Below are 17309 nucleotides of genomic sequence, written 5' to 3'. Positions count from 1 at the left end.
AACTTACTGATGGTACATTCAATACCCTCATCCAGGTCATCAATAAAGATATTAAACAGGATGGACACCAATATCAACCCCTCGGGAGTACCACTCACAACCAGCAACCAGCTGGACATAACTCCATTTACCATCACTCTCTGGGCCCAGCCCTCCACCCAGAAAAGAGTGTACCTGTTCAAGCCGTGAGCTGCCAGCTTTCCTAGGAGAATGCTGTAGAAGACAGCATTAAAGACTTTACTGAAGTCTAGGTCATCAGCAACAGCCTTTATCTCATCCACCAGGTGACAGATTAGGTGACAGGTGACAGTCATAGAAAGAGATCATGTTGGTCGAGCAGGACCTGCCTTTCATGAAGCCATGCTGGCAGGGCCTGATCCCCTGGTTGTCCCACGCATGCACACACATTCAATCTGGTCCACAACCTTCCCTGGCACCAGGGTCACACTGACAGGCCTGTAGGTCCCTAGATCCTCCTCATGACCCTTCTTGGCAATGGGAGTCAAACTGGCAAGCCTCCAGTCATCTGAGACCTCTCCAGTTGACCAGAATCACTGATAGATGGTGGAAAACAGCTTGGCAGTCACCTCCACCAGCTCCCTCAGCATCCTTGAATGGAACTTATCTAGCCCAAGGACTTGTGGCAGTCTGGATGGAGTAAAAGACTTAACTGTCTCGTAACTGTCTTGTCTCCACCTGGAATCTCAGGGCGTTTCTTCTGCTACCCATCCCAGAGTCAGGAGGCTGAAATGCAGGCATGCACCATGCAGAGTAGCTTGAGAGGGCGAAAGACTATTTACTGCTTTCTAACAGTGTTTTGTGCTTTGAGGATGTTGAAGAGTGGGAGGAAACAGAGAGGATACATGGGGTGTTCCCCAGCAGCAGGCATAGGATTGACTTGGAGTGCTTGGTAAGTCACCTGACATCCCGTTCAATCGTCTTGCTTGTCTCTGTTGTGGGTGCCATCTCATCACAGCATTAGAATAAGGCCTTTGGCTTCTGGACTCTCTCTAATTTATTAGCTTCAATTCTAATTATATTGTATTATATTGTATTACAGTGTGTTATCTTGCATTCCAATATCTTATTTCTTAAATTAATTTGTTTTTCCTCAGATCATTGCCGCTGTTTTGTTTTAGGCCTATCTCTCTATCCTTTTCCATTATCCCTTCCCAGGGCACAGATTTGCAGGTCCCTCCGCCCCACTTGTCATGCAACAGGGCCAAATCAGCCCATGAACAGTTGACAGACTACTGCAAATAGTCCCATTAACCACAGCAGAAATATTGGTCAGTGCCAGAGCTGTCTGGGAGCTACAAGTGCCTTTATCACCTCTGATGCCCATGATTAATACCAGCAGCTCCTGGAGGCCCCAGTGCCTGTCCACCCCAGGTGCACACACATTCAATCTGTGCAGGTGCAGATCCAACATCCCTGCACTGCCTTGTCAGCTACAGCAATCCAATGAATGCTACCAGCATGGCCTTCAGGGCTCCATGGCCAGCAAAGGGACAGTCAGTGATTTCTGTGAGGATGTTCTGTTCCAGTATTCATGGATCACTTCCTCTGTTTTTAGAAAGCATGTTGATAACTTTGTTGTATACACCATCTGTTCTCAACTTCATCTTGTCCTTAGCACAAGGCCTTAAAACCAAGAAAGCCCCTGCCTATGCTTCAGAGCTGTCTGCCACCTCCCTCTGTCTCTGGAGAGGCCTAGGTGTACCTCCTGAAACAAAACAGGTCCTGCCTTAGCCCAGGGCCTGAAGACTTTGTGCCTCACTCACAGCTTTCATCTGGATCCATTCATGCAAGGCACGTCTCCTCACCATACTACTGGCTACAGAACAAAACTTAGATTATTAGACTGTGCTCACTATATCTTCTTCCTCATTCAGAACATCATAAATAGGTTTGCATCAGTAGGAATAACAGCAATTAAGGAAGGACTGCTCACAAACAGCTATATAAAATTCTGGTAATTGGATCTGATCTCCTGGGCTCTAACATACTGTAGAGGAAAGCAGGAAATTTTTGCAACTGAGCAAAAAGAATGTATGTTATCATCACTTCTGCAGAGCTCTTAAGTTGAGAATAGCAGCCAGACACAACAGTAACAAAATTCTAAAGTAGTCTCATAAATAACATACGCTAATAGAATATAGAATGCAATGTAAGAAATGTTTACCTAGACAAACTGTTCCTGTTTTGAAGGTCACCATATTTTACAGAGAGATGAATATGAGAACAGATGTTTTATGAAACCTAGTTTTGTTTCCACAAAGTTTCATAAGAGACAGCAAAAAGTACAACTCCTCATAGAAATACTACAGTGATAGCTAAAAATTAGTAGTTAAAAACCTACAAATACAAGATACATTTATATTTTCTAAAATAAACATAAACCTCTAAAAAGAGTTCTTATTTCTTTGATTCTTTGAATAATGAATCAAAATACAATTTATGCACTGCAGATTTCCAACATTGATTGAAATTGATTAGAAGTTTGGCATGGGATATTAAAGAGAACCTGTTACATCTATTTGCAAATTTATACTACATAGTCAGTGTGAGAATCTGAGGTTACACATACAAACAGCAAAAAAAAAAAGGACAAAGAAGATTTAAAGGTAACATCTGATATGAAACCAAGCCTTCTGCCTGAATATACACCTGAACATACACTGAATACATAATGGTAAGAGAAGTGAGAAGTCTTCATCTCATGTTGCAGCGCTGTGCACCAGTGTCTTACCTTCTGACAGCAGATCTCCCGGTCATGAAGACCGCTCTGTCCCACAGTTGCTTCTCTATTCTGATTCTCACTGTAAGTCGCTTTTTCCATGTGTGCAGAACAGCAGGTTTGTAAGATGTACAGACATTGAATACATAATTTTGTTACTGAAAATCATAACAAAGAAAACTCTTCAAACCAAATGATGATTTAGAAAGCTGACATTAGTTTATTACAACACTGAACACATGGGGATCTCTCCACCTAGCACGCACACCCCAAAGCTAAATCACCTTCATTATATGTATTCAACATACAAATTTTCACACTGTTCCAGTGAAGTTCCTGTCTATTCTTAGAATTGTCACAGACACCAAATATAACACTGCACTTGCTTCTACCAATCAAGGGATTTTTGTTGATCTTTTGGTTTGCCCATATATGATCCTGTTATTGGGGAACACAAATTGCTCTGTGGCTTCTCTTTGGGTACATGGCTCTTCGGCACCTTCCCACAATGTTTACACAAAGGGATTTGTGTTTGGAACTAGACTTGTTTTGTCTTTGAATATTAAATAACTTTTGTAAGTCTTTGACTTCTATTTTCAACAAATGACTCTTTAATTTTTTTTTTAAAGGGCACAAGTGCCTAATTACAGGAGATGTGTATGGAAAACAGAGTTTCTCTGACCTTTACAGCTAAGCCTTGCCCTTTACCTTTTCTACAGCCACTTTCTCCTCCACTGACATGGCTCTGGTTTTCCGATGTGTAAATGTATCCTGCCTTAAACATAAACATCCCAGAGGGATCATACACCTCAAGGTCCTGTTTGGGGGCAGAGGGTCTGGTAGAGGCTGCGATGCTGTGTCACTTTTTGGATCTAGATATTACACACATTTTCCAGTAATCTATGGAACTCCATTAATTACATAAAATTTTAAACTGAATTATACATAGCTACATCAGTGAAGGGGAACCTGCTTACTGTAACTACCATTTTTATACCACCTTCAGAAGATGTGACAATAGTCTTATTTCATTTTCCTCTCTCTAGAACATTCAGTAACTGGACTGAAATAAGCTACTAACACACACACACAAATATGGTCTTAAAAGGATAACTGACTTGATATAAAGCAGTACTTGGAAAACGTAGTAATGAACAGGTAAAAAAGAGATACTATGACTATGGCTAAGTTACTATGTGAGTATATTTTACAATGTGCAACAAGCAACAAGGTTGCTTGAAGGATGTAACCATCTTTTGGCATATTGGCATCTTTTTTTCTACCTAAAGACCAGCACCATCTCCAAATTTTTGTGTTTAGAACTTTAAAGCATCACTAGAAACATCTGAAGCATTCTTCAGATAGGCAGTATGAGAGCATTTAACAGGCCAGGAGAATGAGATGTAATTTTAAGTTCTGAGAGAGTTCAGGATCTTCAGATTCCTGAATCATGATGCTCTTCTTGAGTCTAACCAGATGGATAGATGCAAAGGAGTTGTGTGTGAGTGCCTGGAGCGGGGGAGCCCAGCTCCACCCTTCCTCTCACTCAGTCTCAGCAGTGCTTCCGGAAGCACGCACGCAGTCTGAGTCTGCCTGGCTTTCCCCCGCCCTTCCTCCTCCCGGCACCAGAGCTCGAACCAGAGAAGGCTGCATTCATCAGCTCACCCTTTCTTCCAAACTGTTGCAGGGAGGGATGAATTAATTCCTCTTTCTTTGGTATCTTGTCCTATGTTGCCTGTATCTCAAAGGAAGGTTCTGTCATCAACTTTGCTTTACAATAGAACACAGATCTTTATGTTGTTCTGAATACTTACTGCCTATCCTTTCACTGTTTTTGTTCACTGTTGTAATAAAAGGTGTATTTCATATCAGTGTTCAATAAGATTTGGTCTGAAGGTAAACACATATAACGTTTGAGAAAATGTTTTCTTGTTTCTACATTATAGCAATTGGGCAGATCAATACAATGGGAAAGTTTTACAACAAAGGTGCAGTGATGGAAGGGCAAGCACAATGGAGAGGTGCTATAAAGGAAGGGAAGAAGATTGCTCACCTGTATCAGAAAATCCTAGCTTTGTAGGGGAAAGCTTCACAACAAAAGATCTCCAGGAAGAGATCCTTCCCCAGTGGCAGTCAGCCCTTAAATGAGGTCAGAGAGATGTGTGGCCAGGCTCCAACCTTTCTGGTCACACAGCTGAATTACCTTCACCTGTATGCCCAGGGCTGACCCAGTCCTTTGCCCAGGTTCTCATTCAGTGATTCAGGCTGTGACTCAAAAGTTACCACACATACGTTAACTATAATATCAGCGCTTTTACAAATTAAGTTAATAGCTTATAATCAAAGTAGAATCAAAAGAAAATGCATTTAATTTGTTAAGATGCTATAGCTCAGATGACTATTTTAAAATTGCTCTTATATAATGTGACCTGAACAAATATATACTGAATAAAGCCAATGGGCTTTATTGTATGCACTGAAAAGCAGGATATTTAAATCCTTTTAGGCCATGCACATTCTATGCATGTTTCTTCCTCTTCAGCTGGGAGATATTTAGTTACATACTGCTATATTTACCGCACAGTATATACATACTGTATATTGTACCACAGTTCATTCTGTCAGTCATGGGAGTTTCTCATAAGACACATGTACTACTTGAAGCATTACTTACATGGGCTTGGAAAATTATAAAACTATTCAGTTTGCATTTGAGATGCAATTACTTTCAAAAATAAGTCATTATTTCCCCCATGTATACATTGTTCTCTTACAAGAACATTCTTCATGTTGCTTTCAAGGCTTTAAGTTTTAAGTGGATTCAAACACATGGAAACTTGTTCAGCCATTTTGGAAACGGAATGGAATTGGAATAATGCTGTGTTTTCTTACTGATCTAGCTTCATGGCTTCTCTGTGTATCTGACACTAAGCCCAAAATTTATCCAATAATGTAAGTAATATAGGTTACTGATTTCATAATCTGCAATCTGTACAACTCAGTGTGATAGTACAATGGGCAGCATGTTAGGCATCTTAGTGGTTAGCTTCATACTAAAAGTTCCCCACCAAATCCTAAGAGAAGTGTGTCCTGCATTTTAGCACTACTTTAGAACACAAAACCAGCATAAAATAAATGGTACCACTCTGATGAAGCCAAGGCCTTTTTTTCATTCCAAATAATCAGATTGTAAAGGATTTATTACACTGGCAACATCTACCCTGTATGTATGCTTTTACCAGACCAGGCAAAATCCCCATATGACACTCTTTCCAGGTTATTCCTCTTAATCATCACAGCTTTCACTGTACAGACACACTCCCACTACTCAAATGAACACAAATCCTAGCTCACTGTGCCAGGAGCAGCCCTGCAGCTGCAGTCTAGGCACTGCTGTCTATGTACAGTTGCAAAACTACTGTGGGTCTCAGGATATAGGGTATAAATGTACCTAAAGAAATGCATTAAACTCGAAACAACAAGACAAACCCACAAATATTAACGTGAGAACACGAGTAAACTGCTGAAGCACAGTATATAAAAAAACAAAGCACCCCTGGTTCAGGGACCCCTGAAAGCCCTCCAAAGGCCAGCGTGCGCTCCAACCGCCATAACGGTCGCCTTTCACAGAGCGCTCGCTTGCTTGCTTGCTTGCCCGCCCGGCCCCGCGGGCACCACCCTTCCCGCGCGAGGCGGTCCCTTTAAACGGCGCGCACGCTGCGGCCCTACCATTGGCCCGGGTGGCTCAACAACAACAGCGCGCGCCAAACTGAAGAGGGAGATTGGCCACGCCTTCTCCTCCTCTTCCCACCCACTCTCTCGCGGCGGGCCAATCAGCGAGGGAGTGAATTGCTGCGCGGGGGGGAGGACCCACAGCCTGAGAGCCCACTCAGTTTCGAATTCTGCCAGTGGGCCGGGAGCCGGCCCAATGGGGCTAAAGAGGAGTGGCCGAGTCCTGTCTGGGCTCCGCCTTCAAGGGGGTGGGTGGTCAAGCTTCTCGCAGTGCTATTGGCTGGTACGAGCTGCCGCTCCGTGACGCCAGAGCAGGGCTCGGTGATTGGCTACGCCCAGGCGCGAAACGTAACGCGGGAAAATCCCGGGCTCAGTGCGGGTGTGGAGGGGTCGCTGCGTTGGAGACAGCGGTACCTCTTTGCGCGTCCCTGAGACCGAGCTGAGACTGGGGTCGGTGCCGCTTCGTAAAGGTGCGGGGGTGCCGTGGCTTTCGCGATGGCTGGGGGCTGCTGTTGACTGCGCGGGTCTGCTCGGGGGTGGCCGTGGAAAGAGAGAAGGTGCCGACAGTTGGCGATGAGCGACTGAGGCGCTGCCGGGCGGTGCCAAGCAGGGAGCTCCGTGTCTCTCCACCCGTTCCTGCGGCGCGGGCGAGCAGTGCTCCCCGCGCCCTCAGTTCCTTTCCTGCAGCAGCCACAGTGGCCATGTCGGAGCGGCCGCTGGGCCCACCAGTGGTCCTTTGCCAGGACTCGCCCAAGCGTGTCCTGGTGTCGGTGATCAAGACCACTCCAATCAAGCCGTCCCAGCGGCGGGACGGCGAGGAGCCAGTGTCCGCTCCGCCCGTTCCCACTAGCCCCGGCTTCAGTGACTTCATGGTATACCCGTGGCGCTGGGGCGAGAATGCGCACAACGTCACTCTCAGCCCCGGCGGGCCCGCCGCCGCCCCCGTCCCCTCGCCCGTCCAGCAGCCCTGCAGCGCGGTGGCAGGAGATCCCACCCGGGACGATGAGGAGTCTGGCAGCCCGAGCGGCGGTGGACGGCACCAGCACCTAAAGGTAAGCACCGCGACAATGGAGAGGGCCCGGGCGGCGGGGGGGTGCCGGCGGAATTAAAGGGTGTCCCGGGCCGCCGCCCCTCCCCCGCCTCGCCTCCTAACCGGAGATTTAAAATGAGATCACTTCCTGCAGTATCGCGCGCGCTTCGGGGCCACCACCCGTGGAGGCGGGGCCTTCGGGTCGTCTCAGCAGGGCTGTCCCAAACAGTTGTGCTGACAGGAGTAACGGCCGCAGCGTAACGCGTTGTGGGAGCTGCTGCTACCTGCTGAGGCCACCTTCCCCGCCCGCTGCCGTGGGTGGTGGGGCCTTGCTTCCATGCTCATCTCCTCTGGATCACTCTGCTGAGGGTAGAGGAATTCGTAGGGGTGGGGGCACCTCATGGGATTTTCTATAGAGCTTGGCTAAGAGCTAAACTGTTGGAACTCCAACGTCCCTAAGTTACCCTATGTCGCTAACTTAAGATAGCTGTGGGAAAGGTGCTGCTTGCGAAGATGGCGTCTCGTTTAGCTTTGTTTCTGGCTTCTGGGGAAGCACAGTCCTCCAACGTCCTGCTTCTTTTTTCACAGGATGGCTTACGGCGTGGCCGGCCAAGAGCAGACACAGTCCGTGAGCTGATAAATGAAGGAGAGCACTCCTCTAGCAGGATCCGTTGTAACATCTGCAACAGGGTATTTCCAAGAGAGAAGTCGCTGCAGGCACACAAACGCACACACACTGGTAAGTGAAGAGGGAACAGGTGACATGGGCATGTGACCAAGGAGCTGAGGAGGAAAAAATAAACATCTCAGTCGTCAGCTTGTGAATGTAATGGTTAAACCAGTCATGCTTCTCTCCCATGCTTGTTCGTGCAAGCAAGGAAAAGTCTTCTTTTGTGACCTTCTTTTGTGACAGATGATATAGTGGCAGTTTGACTATAGCATTGGAAGCATGTATTGTGAGTTCTTTATCTCCTCCTTTCACAGATCCTCTTAGAGGGAGAGCACTTCTTAAGCTTGGCATGCTGTTCTTGGTAGGATTTCTTTTAGTCTTATTCCCTCTGCTGAGACTTCTGTTTTGTTCTTGTTTGCACACTTTTCAAATAGTGATCAACTGAAGTTGAAGAGGAGGAGGAATTATTTAAAAATGGCTGCTAACTTTTACAGTGTAGTACTGGGTAGCTTAAGATTGAGGAATAACAGCTTTGCAGTTATCTCTCCTAGCATCTACTTGTTTCAGATTCACTTTATGTAGCATAGGTAATCACTGTTAATTTACAGATCTGTGCATACAGAGAAGTTCTAGAGGTAACATGATTAAATTAAGATCCAGGATCAACTTATTCATTACCAAGACAAGCTAGAAGTAAAAGAGAAATTTTTTTACATCCAGTAAATTTTTTTCCTCTTCAAATTGTAATTTTTCACTTTTGCAAAGGAATGTGAACTATGATACTAGATAGAAATGTAATCAGCGGTTGAGTGGAAAAACAAAAAGCTTGGCTCCTTACAGTTTTGGGTTTTTTTTCTGACTCAAGCATATAAGGCAAATCTAGCTACTAATTTTAAGCACAAGTTTCCTTGTCCTCTTAAGGGTTTCATTTCATGTGCTGGAATTAGTTATTGAACTTGTTTGTTAAATATGAATGACTTAATTGAGCTGAACTTACCATGGTGTTACTCTTTTGACTTAGTAAGTCATTGTTACCTTTGTTTTGTCATCTTTCTGAGCAGTGCTGGCATGGGGCTTTTTTGCACAGTACAATGCAATCAGATTCTCTTCAGGCAGGAAGAAGATGCCTATTATTTATCTCAGTTCTTTTCATTGCTGTTTGCATGGAGAAGTCATTTTTAATGGATGGTTGAAAACTTCTGTAGCTGGGTTAAGTTTTTCGTGTTACCTTCTCTTTGCCATTAAAACTTTTTTCAAGCAGTCTACTTAATAGTAAGATACTTCTGCAACTTCTTACGTTGCTATATTCTTAACCTCCATTACTTTACTCTAGTTAAGTCCATGTTAATGATAATACATATGTGGTCACAACTTGAGTTACATTTCTTACCTATTTATTGGTACTTTTTATGTTTCTTGCTCTGTAGGCACGTATTTTCACAGGACAAAGCTTATGTAATGCTGTGTAAGAAGCTTAAGTTAAATACAAACGAACAAAAAAACCAACACAGGAAATCATTTCAGTGTTTCCCTTGGGGGTCGGGAGAAAAGGTATTATCCAGCAACACTGAATATCTGGAGGTAAAAGCTGAGCTCTGCTGTCTGGTACACTGAGGCTCTTTGAGTACACACTAGTGTCTGAGTATGTTAATGGAGAGTTTGCATGTATAAACCTCAAGCTGAAATTGATCACTGTACTAGGACTCTTTTTCTATTCAGCTTGTCTCCGCTTTTTTATTCAGCTTTCACAAATCTGTTCTGTTGTTATTTTTAAGGTGAAAGACCTTATTTGTGTGACTATCCAGATTGCGGGAAAGCTTTTGTTCAGAGTGGGCAGCTCAAAACTCACCAGCGTCTCCACACAGGGGAGAAACCTTTTGTCTGCTCAGAGAATGGTGAGCCATCAAATAATAACTCGTGGCTTTCAGAATCGAGGGCCATCCAGTACTAAAAATGTATGTGCATTCATACTGCAGCAATCTATCAAAGCTTTGGATCTTAACTTTGAAGGAGATAGTAGAGAAGAGAGGAGCTAGAATAATCTGCATAATGATGCAAACTTGTATCTAAAAATTGCCTGTGTTGTTATGTAAGTTGCAATACTGTTGTCAGTTGATCATAAAATACAGAATGATTGGGCATGTTATTACTCTTGCATATAAAAGTTGCTGTTTTCTAAACCTCACTTTTTGTATAGTGAAGAAGGCTGGATTCAGCAGCATCTGTATTGTAATGATACTATGCTTACATGGTGGTTGACTGCTTTCTGTAACAAGTTTTTCTTTGTCATTTTGTGTTTTTTAAGGCTGTTTGAGCCGATTCACACATGCAAACCGCCACTGCCCCAAACATCCATATGCCCGGCTGAAGAGGGAAGAGCTCACTGACAGGCTGAATAAAAAAGAGACGGCTGACAATAAAGCTGTGGCTGAGTGGCTAGCAAAGTAAGTTTCTTTAGGCAGCAATAAACGTCCCGAAAAACCAACTAGCAAAGAACAAACTAGAAGTGGTATGCCTCTAGCGTTATTCAGTCCAGTCTTTCCTCTAAGACTCAAGAAATCCAGTTTAAGGCAAGATTCCTCACAAGACTTTTGTTTTTTCTCTGCTTCATTGTTTCTTTGCTTGAACACCTGCTAATACCTTGCTAGTTAGTGACGATAATTGGCTACAGTCTTCCCACTAAATTTGCATTTATATGAGGATCAAGAATAGGGTATGCATGAGTAGTCTGCTGAGAATACCATGTGACAGCATGATATATCGCAGATGCTGTTGGGTATTTCACATTTAAAATGTCTAATAAAGGTTTCTTACAGCTTGAATACTACCATTATAAGATCTGAAAGATAAAACTAAATGCAGTGCTTGGTCATATACAAGGTAATAAAAAAAAAATAAAAAGGTATTTTGCCAGTTTTGAATGGTTGTTGCATGTGCTAAACATATTTTGAAAAGCATTCCTCATGTTTCACTTTGTAGGTACTGGGAGACTAGAGAACAGCGTGCTCCTGCTTTGAAAAGTAAAACAATCCAGAAGACTGATCAGGAACAGCAGGACCCAATGGAATATCTTCAGTCTGATGAAGAAGATGATGAAGACAAAAATAGTGCTCACTCAGCTGCTCGCCGCCGCCTCCAGGAACAGCGTGAACGAATGCATGGTGCTTTGGCTCTAATTGAGCTTGCAAACCTAGCTGTGGCACCGCTGCGACAGTAGATACATATGGAATTTGCCTATACAAAATGTATTTCCTGGTGGCACTTAACCAATTAGATCCTGGACATAAGCTAAGCACCTTATTTGCTTGTTATAGGCTGCTATTCTGTAGAATTTATGAAGAATGTTGTTGCTCCATGACATGGGGTAGGAGAATTGCACTTTTTGTAAGGTTAAAGATAGTTGTAAAGTTTCTAAGTATTTTTGTAAATAGGGGACTGCATAATGCGGGGTTAAAGTTCATGTGGGAAGCTAGATTTTTGCAAGGTTAACTCATTTGAAGCAGTTTTCATAGGAAGCACTTTCTGAACAGCGTTTATGATTAGTAGGATGTTATGGTACATGTGGCCAAAGAAGGCTGACAAAAAGAAAAGTATTTATCTGAACTATTTAATCGAATTTATATTAAGTGATAGGTCTGAAGATACTGTAAGCACCAATTAAAAATATTTTTCTAATGTCAGTACATTTTTTTCTTTACCTTGTGTCACTGAGGTAGAAGGCTAAGCTTAGTTATTGTGACTTGTAGAGGGGAAGAAATTGCTTCATGCAGATAAACTGTAGTCACAGTCTTCACTGTGACTGCTCAAGGTATGAGGCTCGACTTTGCTATTTTACATTTTCTGATTTGATCTCAGCAGAATCTCTTGGTAGCACTTGTTATTCCTAACCCACGATGTTAGGAACTTTTGCACATTGTTGGTTTTGTCTGAAAATGATTAGTCTTGCAAATTCTAGACAAAGGTAAAGAATTGGTGACATTTTTTCAGATGTCTTTGGACCCTGTAATGATTTGGCACTTGTTTTTGTTAATAAGGGGGTATTTACAGGGTGTTGTGGTTGTAGTAAACTATTCTAGATCTCTTATTAGCAAACACTAAGTTTTAAAGTTCTTGCTTTTACATGTTTATTAGCACATAGAAGCCCCTGTACTTTGTGCATAAAGCCACCTTATTGCTTTACTTAAGGATAACATGCCAATTTTGTGTTCACTAACTTTAGCACAGCTATCAATTTCTGCAACACTGCAGAAAAATATTCACTATACAACTAGAAAATAGGCTTCCAAAGATAGTTACAAGTGTGTTAACAGTGTGATTTCATGTATTTCCCAAATCAATGAAGTTACAGAACGCTGCTTAGTAAATTCAAATGCTGATATAAAATGTTTAGTGAAATATCTTGTTACTTGTTGAATGTTGTATACTTGGGAATACCATTGTGTCATGGTAATCTTTTCCTATATTTTACTTGGAAGACAACCGGAGAATCATGATATGCTAACAGTTGTTTTGAAAGTGAACTTGTTTTTCTTTTTTGCAGTTGAGCTACTGCTTTAGGGGATATTAAACATTTTCTGTCCTGCTTGCTCTTAACTCTCCCTTCCCTCTGAAGGTCAGAAAATTCAGATGAGAAGGGAAGCCACTTTCCCTCTTGTTTAAATGAGAGGAAAATTTTACCAAGCACTAGAAACAAACTGACTAGATGCCTACTGATTTTCCAGAACAGTAGTTTCTTTTTACATCAGAAAACTGTGACTGTTGAATTATGGTCTTTGTTAATCTCTTGTGGTAGAAAATACTATTAACTTAGTTTGTTTATCATTATGTTTTGATTCACTTGACTTAAAAAGTCATTGGATATTTAAAAAAAAAAAGAGCATATGGAATGTAATTAGTTTTGTACTAGTTATATGGTTTAACTTATGTTTTCATTTCCTAAACTCAGCTGTCATCAGGTTCATTTAAGTTTTTTGAGCTTAAAAATATGTAATTGTTCATGCTCATTCCTGGTGCCTGAGCCTATGAAAATTGGGTAACTCAGGGTACAGATTTTTAATTCTTCAAATAATGATATTAACTGTTCAGTTTGCAAAGAGCCTGATCCCAAATGCGCCCTCAGCATAAATCCGTTTTTTCTGATTTGTAACCCAGAATTGCTTCTGAGTAGTATTTCACAGGACATCCAATTGTGACTGCCAGCCGGTTGCAGAATGAAGTAAAAACTTCAATAGATGACTTTTTTTTTTTTCTCCTCCAGTCAGCTGTAGTGCTTTGGTCAACTTGAAGAGTATTTCTTTCAGTATGATAAGTATGCTGAATTCTACTTAGATGCTTAGACAAAATTCAAACATTTCAAGCTGTTTTGTGTTGTGACAAGTTACTGGTAAAGTATCAAGTTAAAAAATTGAGATGTGGAAGATTGCAAAGAAGTGATTACATTGAAGAAATATTGAAGATTACTGTTTGGCATGAGTTAACAACAAAACAGTGAATGTGTTGTCACTTCAATACTTGCTTTGAATAAAAGTTTGGTTTAATTTTCAAGTTCCGTCAATGTGTGTGCTGTTTTAGTTTTTCCATTCTCCCTTCTCTACTACCAGCCTGACATGTCACAAAACAGAGGTGGCTATTTCTCCCGATTGTTGAAATTTTACATATGTTTACCAACCTAGAGCACGTTGTGAGTCCCTCCCATCCCTACTATTTGTCCTGTCCTCCACTCCCTCACACTTGACAAAATATTGAGAAGTTTTGAAAATAAAGCCCAGGTCAATTGTGTTGAGGCCAGCCCCCAGCAGCTAAGCGGGCTAGAGAGCAGCTGGATATGGATCTGTGGTGACTCACAGCTGTGTTTGGTTGGCTGCTTTTAACGTTTCAGTCTGAGCATGTGTGGTTCTAGACGCTGGAATTCGCATGTGTTCGTACAGAACTCTTCCTTGAGAAGACTGGTTTAAAATTAAGGAAGCGGATGTCACACTTTCACACGAGCAGTACTTTGTTGAAGTGACGGCACGGGCGCGCTATATCGCACTAGGGAGCGAGGAGATTCGTCGCCCCGCGAGCTGACCGGGATGCGGGCAGAGCTCCCCTGCGCCTCATCCGTCCCAGCCGTCCTACCCGCCCCGCGCCACCAGGGGGCGCTCTGTAGGCCTTCCTGCCGGGCTAGGCCGCGGCGATTGCCAGTGAGTTGGGCGGGTGGGGTTTCGCCCGCTGCCGCCCGAGATGAGCGGCTGGGGGGAACCTCCTTGGCGCTACCCAGGGTGCTTTCGGCCATTTTCTACTGAACGTGCTCCTTCTTCATAGCTTTGGTGAACAAGGGCCTGCTCAGCTCCTACAGTGAAGAACGACTGTCGCGCAACCTGGGCTGTTGCCTCCCCTCGGCATGGCCCTCCCCTCTGCGGGTCCCGGCCGCATACTGCGTCCCCGACGGAAGCAGGCGGTAGCGGGCAGGTGGAGCTCGGAGCGAGAGCGGAGGCGCGCCCTTGGCCGCAGTGCCGCCGTCACAAGCGCAGGGAGCCGTGTGGGGCGGAGCGGGGCAAGCTCTGCCAGTCGAGGGTCAGTTCGCGACTTGAATGTAGGTGCTCCCGTAATTTCCATTGCTGAGCGTGTTTCTTCGCTGGCAAAGAACCCGATAGTGCAGTTTCGCCTACCATTGCTGACAGAGCGCAGAGGCACACCAGCTGCTGCTCTTCAGCACCTCTCCTGAAGCTACTCTTCAGCACCTGTGCCTTAAGGTGCCGATAGTCCCAGAGGGCAAGATACATATGTAGAAGTAGGCAGAACCAGATTAGGTCTGGCTGAATGGGGTCTTGAGATGGACTTCGAGAAGTCCTCAGTTGCTGTGGCTATTGGCATAGTGATCTTGATGCTGACAGTAGTACAGCAGGTTCATCACATCTGTCGTATTTTCCCTCCCATAAGAAGATGCAAATTAGTTCCTCCATTCAGATGGCTGCTAGGTCCTATGGATAAAACCTTTCCTCATCCAAAGTGATTGTTTCCTGGCAGCCAGGTGTTTGTAAACAGCCAGCTAATATTTAGGAACTGATAGTCAAGGATTGGCAGTCACTTGTGTAAAAGGAGTTTTCCCCAGCATGGATCATGGCCATGTGCCAAAATCTACTGTGTACATTCATATGTTAAGTATGCAGCACTCCAGTGAAGGTGACCTTGGTCATATGATGTAGCACATGGGCTTTGTGGATCAGTCAGGACAGAGCTCTGTGCACTGCTGAGTGTGTATGCATGCTGCAAGAATGGTAGTCCCGGCTGTGTCCTTGCTGTCAGCCATCTGACTCTCCTGGAAGCACCTTTCTTTTCTCAGGTAGACAGAAAAATGAACTTGAGAAGGTCTTTTAGTCATACAAACACCGAAGACTTGCACCTTTGACTTCATGAGAAATTCTGTATAGAATCACGGTCCTGCACCTGCATTCTCATCAGTAATTTTCTTTACTTAATATTTGCTTTGGTTTGCTGTATTTTAGCCCATTATGAGCTAAGAAATAGGAAAAAAAAAAGAAGTAAAAAAGCGAATTCAAATGTTTTTCAGTACTCAGTATTATTAAATATTGCAGCTGTATATTGCGTCTCCCAAAAATGATACATGATGCAGTTCATGCTTTTGTTTCATGGTGGTTTTCATTTTAACATCAGCGGCTTCTTGTAATGCACCCATGAAAAATATTCCAAGACAGTGTGACCATCGGTAAACCTAAATTTTACATAAAGAGTGTAACACTGCTAGGTGTTCCTAGGGTTCCACTGCTTCAAAAGTTCTGGAGAGATTTCTGGGGCATAAGTGAATGAAATAGCCACACTTGTGTAGCTGCACATGCAAACAAAAACACAGTTTAGATTACATATGATTACAAATGGCAGTCTTGTGTCTGGTGCTCATTTTACCCCCTAATACCTATGACTCCTATGGCCTTCCTGCTGCACTTTAGAGTGCACTTACAGAAGCACTGGAGGTTGCCCAGAGATCTGGGTGAATGCCCTGTCCCTGAAGACATTCCAGGTTAGGCTGGACCAGTCTCTAAGCAACCTGATCTAGCTGTAGGTGTCCCTGTTCATTGCAGGGGAGTTGGACTAGGTGACCTTTAAGGACCTTTTCCAACTCAAACTGTTTTATGATTTTATATGTCTATGATTCTTTTCTTAATACTGCATTCTTGTCACATTGCTTATTTGAAAAATACAGTTCTTAGCATCCAAAGGAGCTCTTGGAGGCCTCATTTATAAATCACCACCACCAAGGAGTTTTGTGATAGTGGAAAATTACAGAGCTTGAAGACAGAGTAGACTCTTGTTAGGTAGTTATTTGTACAGATGTGTGCAGAGAATGAGTAGGATTTGATTTCAGATTCCCTGGGTTCAGATTTGTGTGTGACCATCCCTGACAGTGCAGTCCTGCAAAATACTGCCATCTTGCTGGAATGACAAACTGTTGTTTGGGGAGCAACGTGAGGCTTTTGGTCAGAGGGGCTCCAGACATTTCTGTGATAGCACAAAGCAGTGAACCCTAGCACATGATGTATTTGCTTGTATTTCACTGTATGCATAGAAAACTAGCAGCTGCTACCATGTCTTTATTAATTTTTAATTATATAAATTTTAAGGGAGAAAATGGAGACTTAGGTTCTTCATATGCACTGCTAAGGTTCCTGCTTTTTTAACATTCAAGCATTTGTACTGTCAGCTAAATCTGAGAGGGTATGGCAGGAATTTAACAACATGAGCAAACAGTAAATGTTTCTACAACGTTTACGTAATTACTTTATTCTTAGAAGTACACGTTGTTAGTGCTTTTGGACTGTGAAAATAAGTTTTCAGGTTAGGGCAAGTGCCCTGCAGGGTCTCAAGATGTGCAGTGTATACATGAGACCACTCCAAAACTTACACTTTGTTATGGTTCACCAAGTATGTTACCTTCACTTAAAATAGATCAAAACCAATTAGCTCTTTAATTGATCATCTGGGCTTATGCTGTGTTATTTGAATGTGGCTTGCACAGATACCATACGAGGACTTCAGTGAGTGTTGTGGTTTCTGAGCTCTTGTGGTCATCCACATGCACTAGATTTAAACTCTTTTTCTTTTTCTTTTTCTTTTTCTTTTTCTTTTTCTTTTTCTTT

At 43.1% G+C, this 17309-nt stretch overlaps 1 protein-coding gene across 1 annotated transcript; it reads left to right on the top strand.

Annotated features, from left to right (window-relative positions):
* The first annotated feature begins 6854 nt into the window (after positions 1 to 6854).
* Positions 6855 to 13652, top strand: ZNF367 (zinc finger protein 367). Its single transcript, XM_042826813.1, has 5 exons — positions 6855 to 7524; positions 8091 to 8241; positions 9948 to 10067; positions 10478 to 10616; positions 11152 to 13652. The coding sequence occupies exons 1-5, from the start codon at positions 7174 to 7176 to the stop codon at positions 11387 to 11389; spliced, it is 999 nt and encodes a 332-aa protein (XP_042682747.1). The 5' UTR covers positions 6855 to 7173; the 3' UTR covers positions 11390 to 13652.
* The last annotated feature ends 3657 nt before the right edge of the window (positions 13653 to 17309 follow it).

This window comes from Centrocercus urophasianus, unplaced genomic scaffold (genome assembly GCF_019232065.1).
Source record: "Centrocercus urophasianus isolate 14NV4802_14NV808 unplaced genomic scaffold, USGS_Curo_1.0 seq_27, whole genome shotgun sequence".
In the NCBI taxonomy this organism is placed as follows: Eukaryota; Metazoa; Chordata; class Aves; order Galliformes; family Phasianidae; genus Centrocercus; species Centrocercus urophasianus.
The sequence above is the reverse complement of the archived record's forward strand: the minus strand, read 5'-3'. Positions and strand labels throughout refer to the sequence as shown.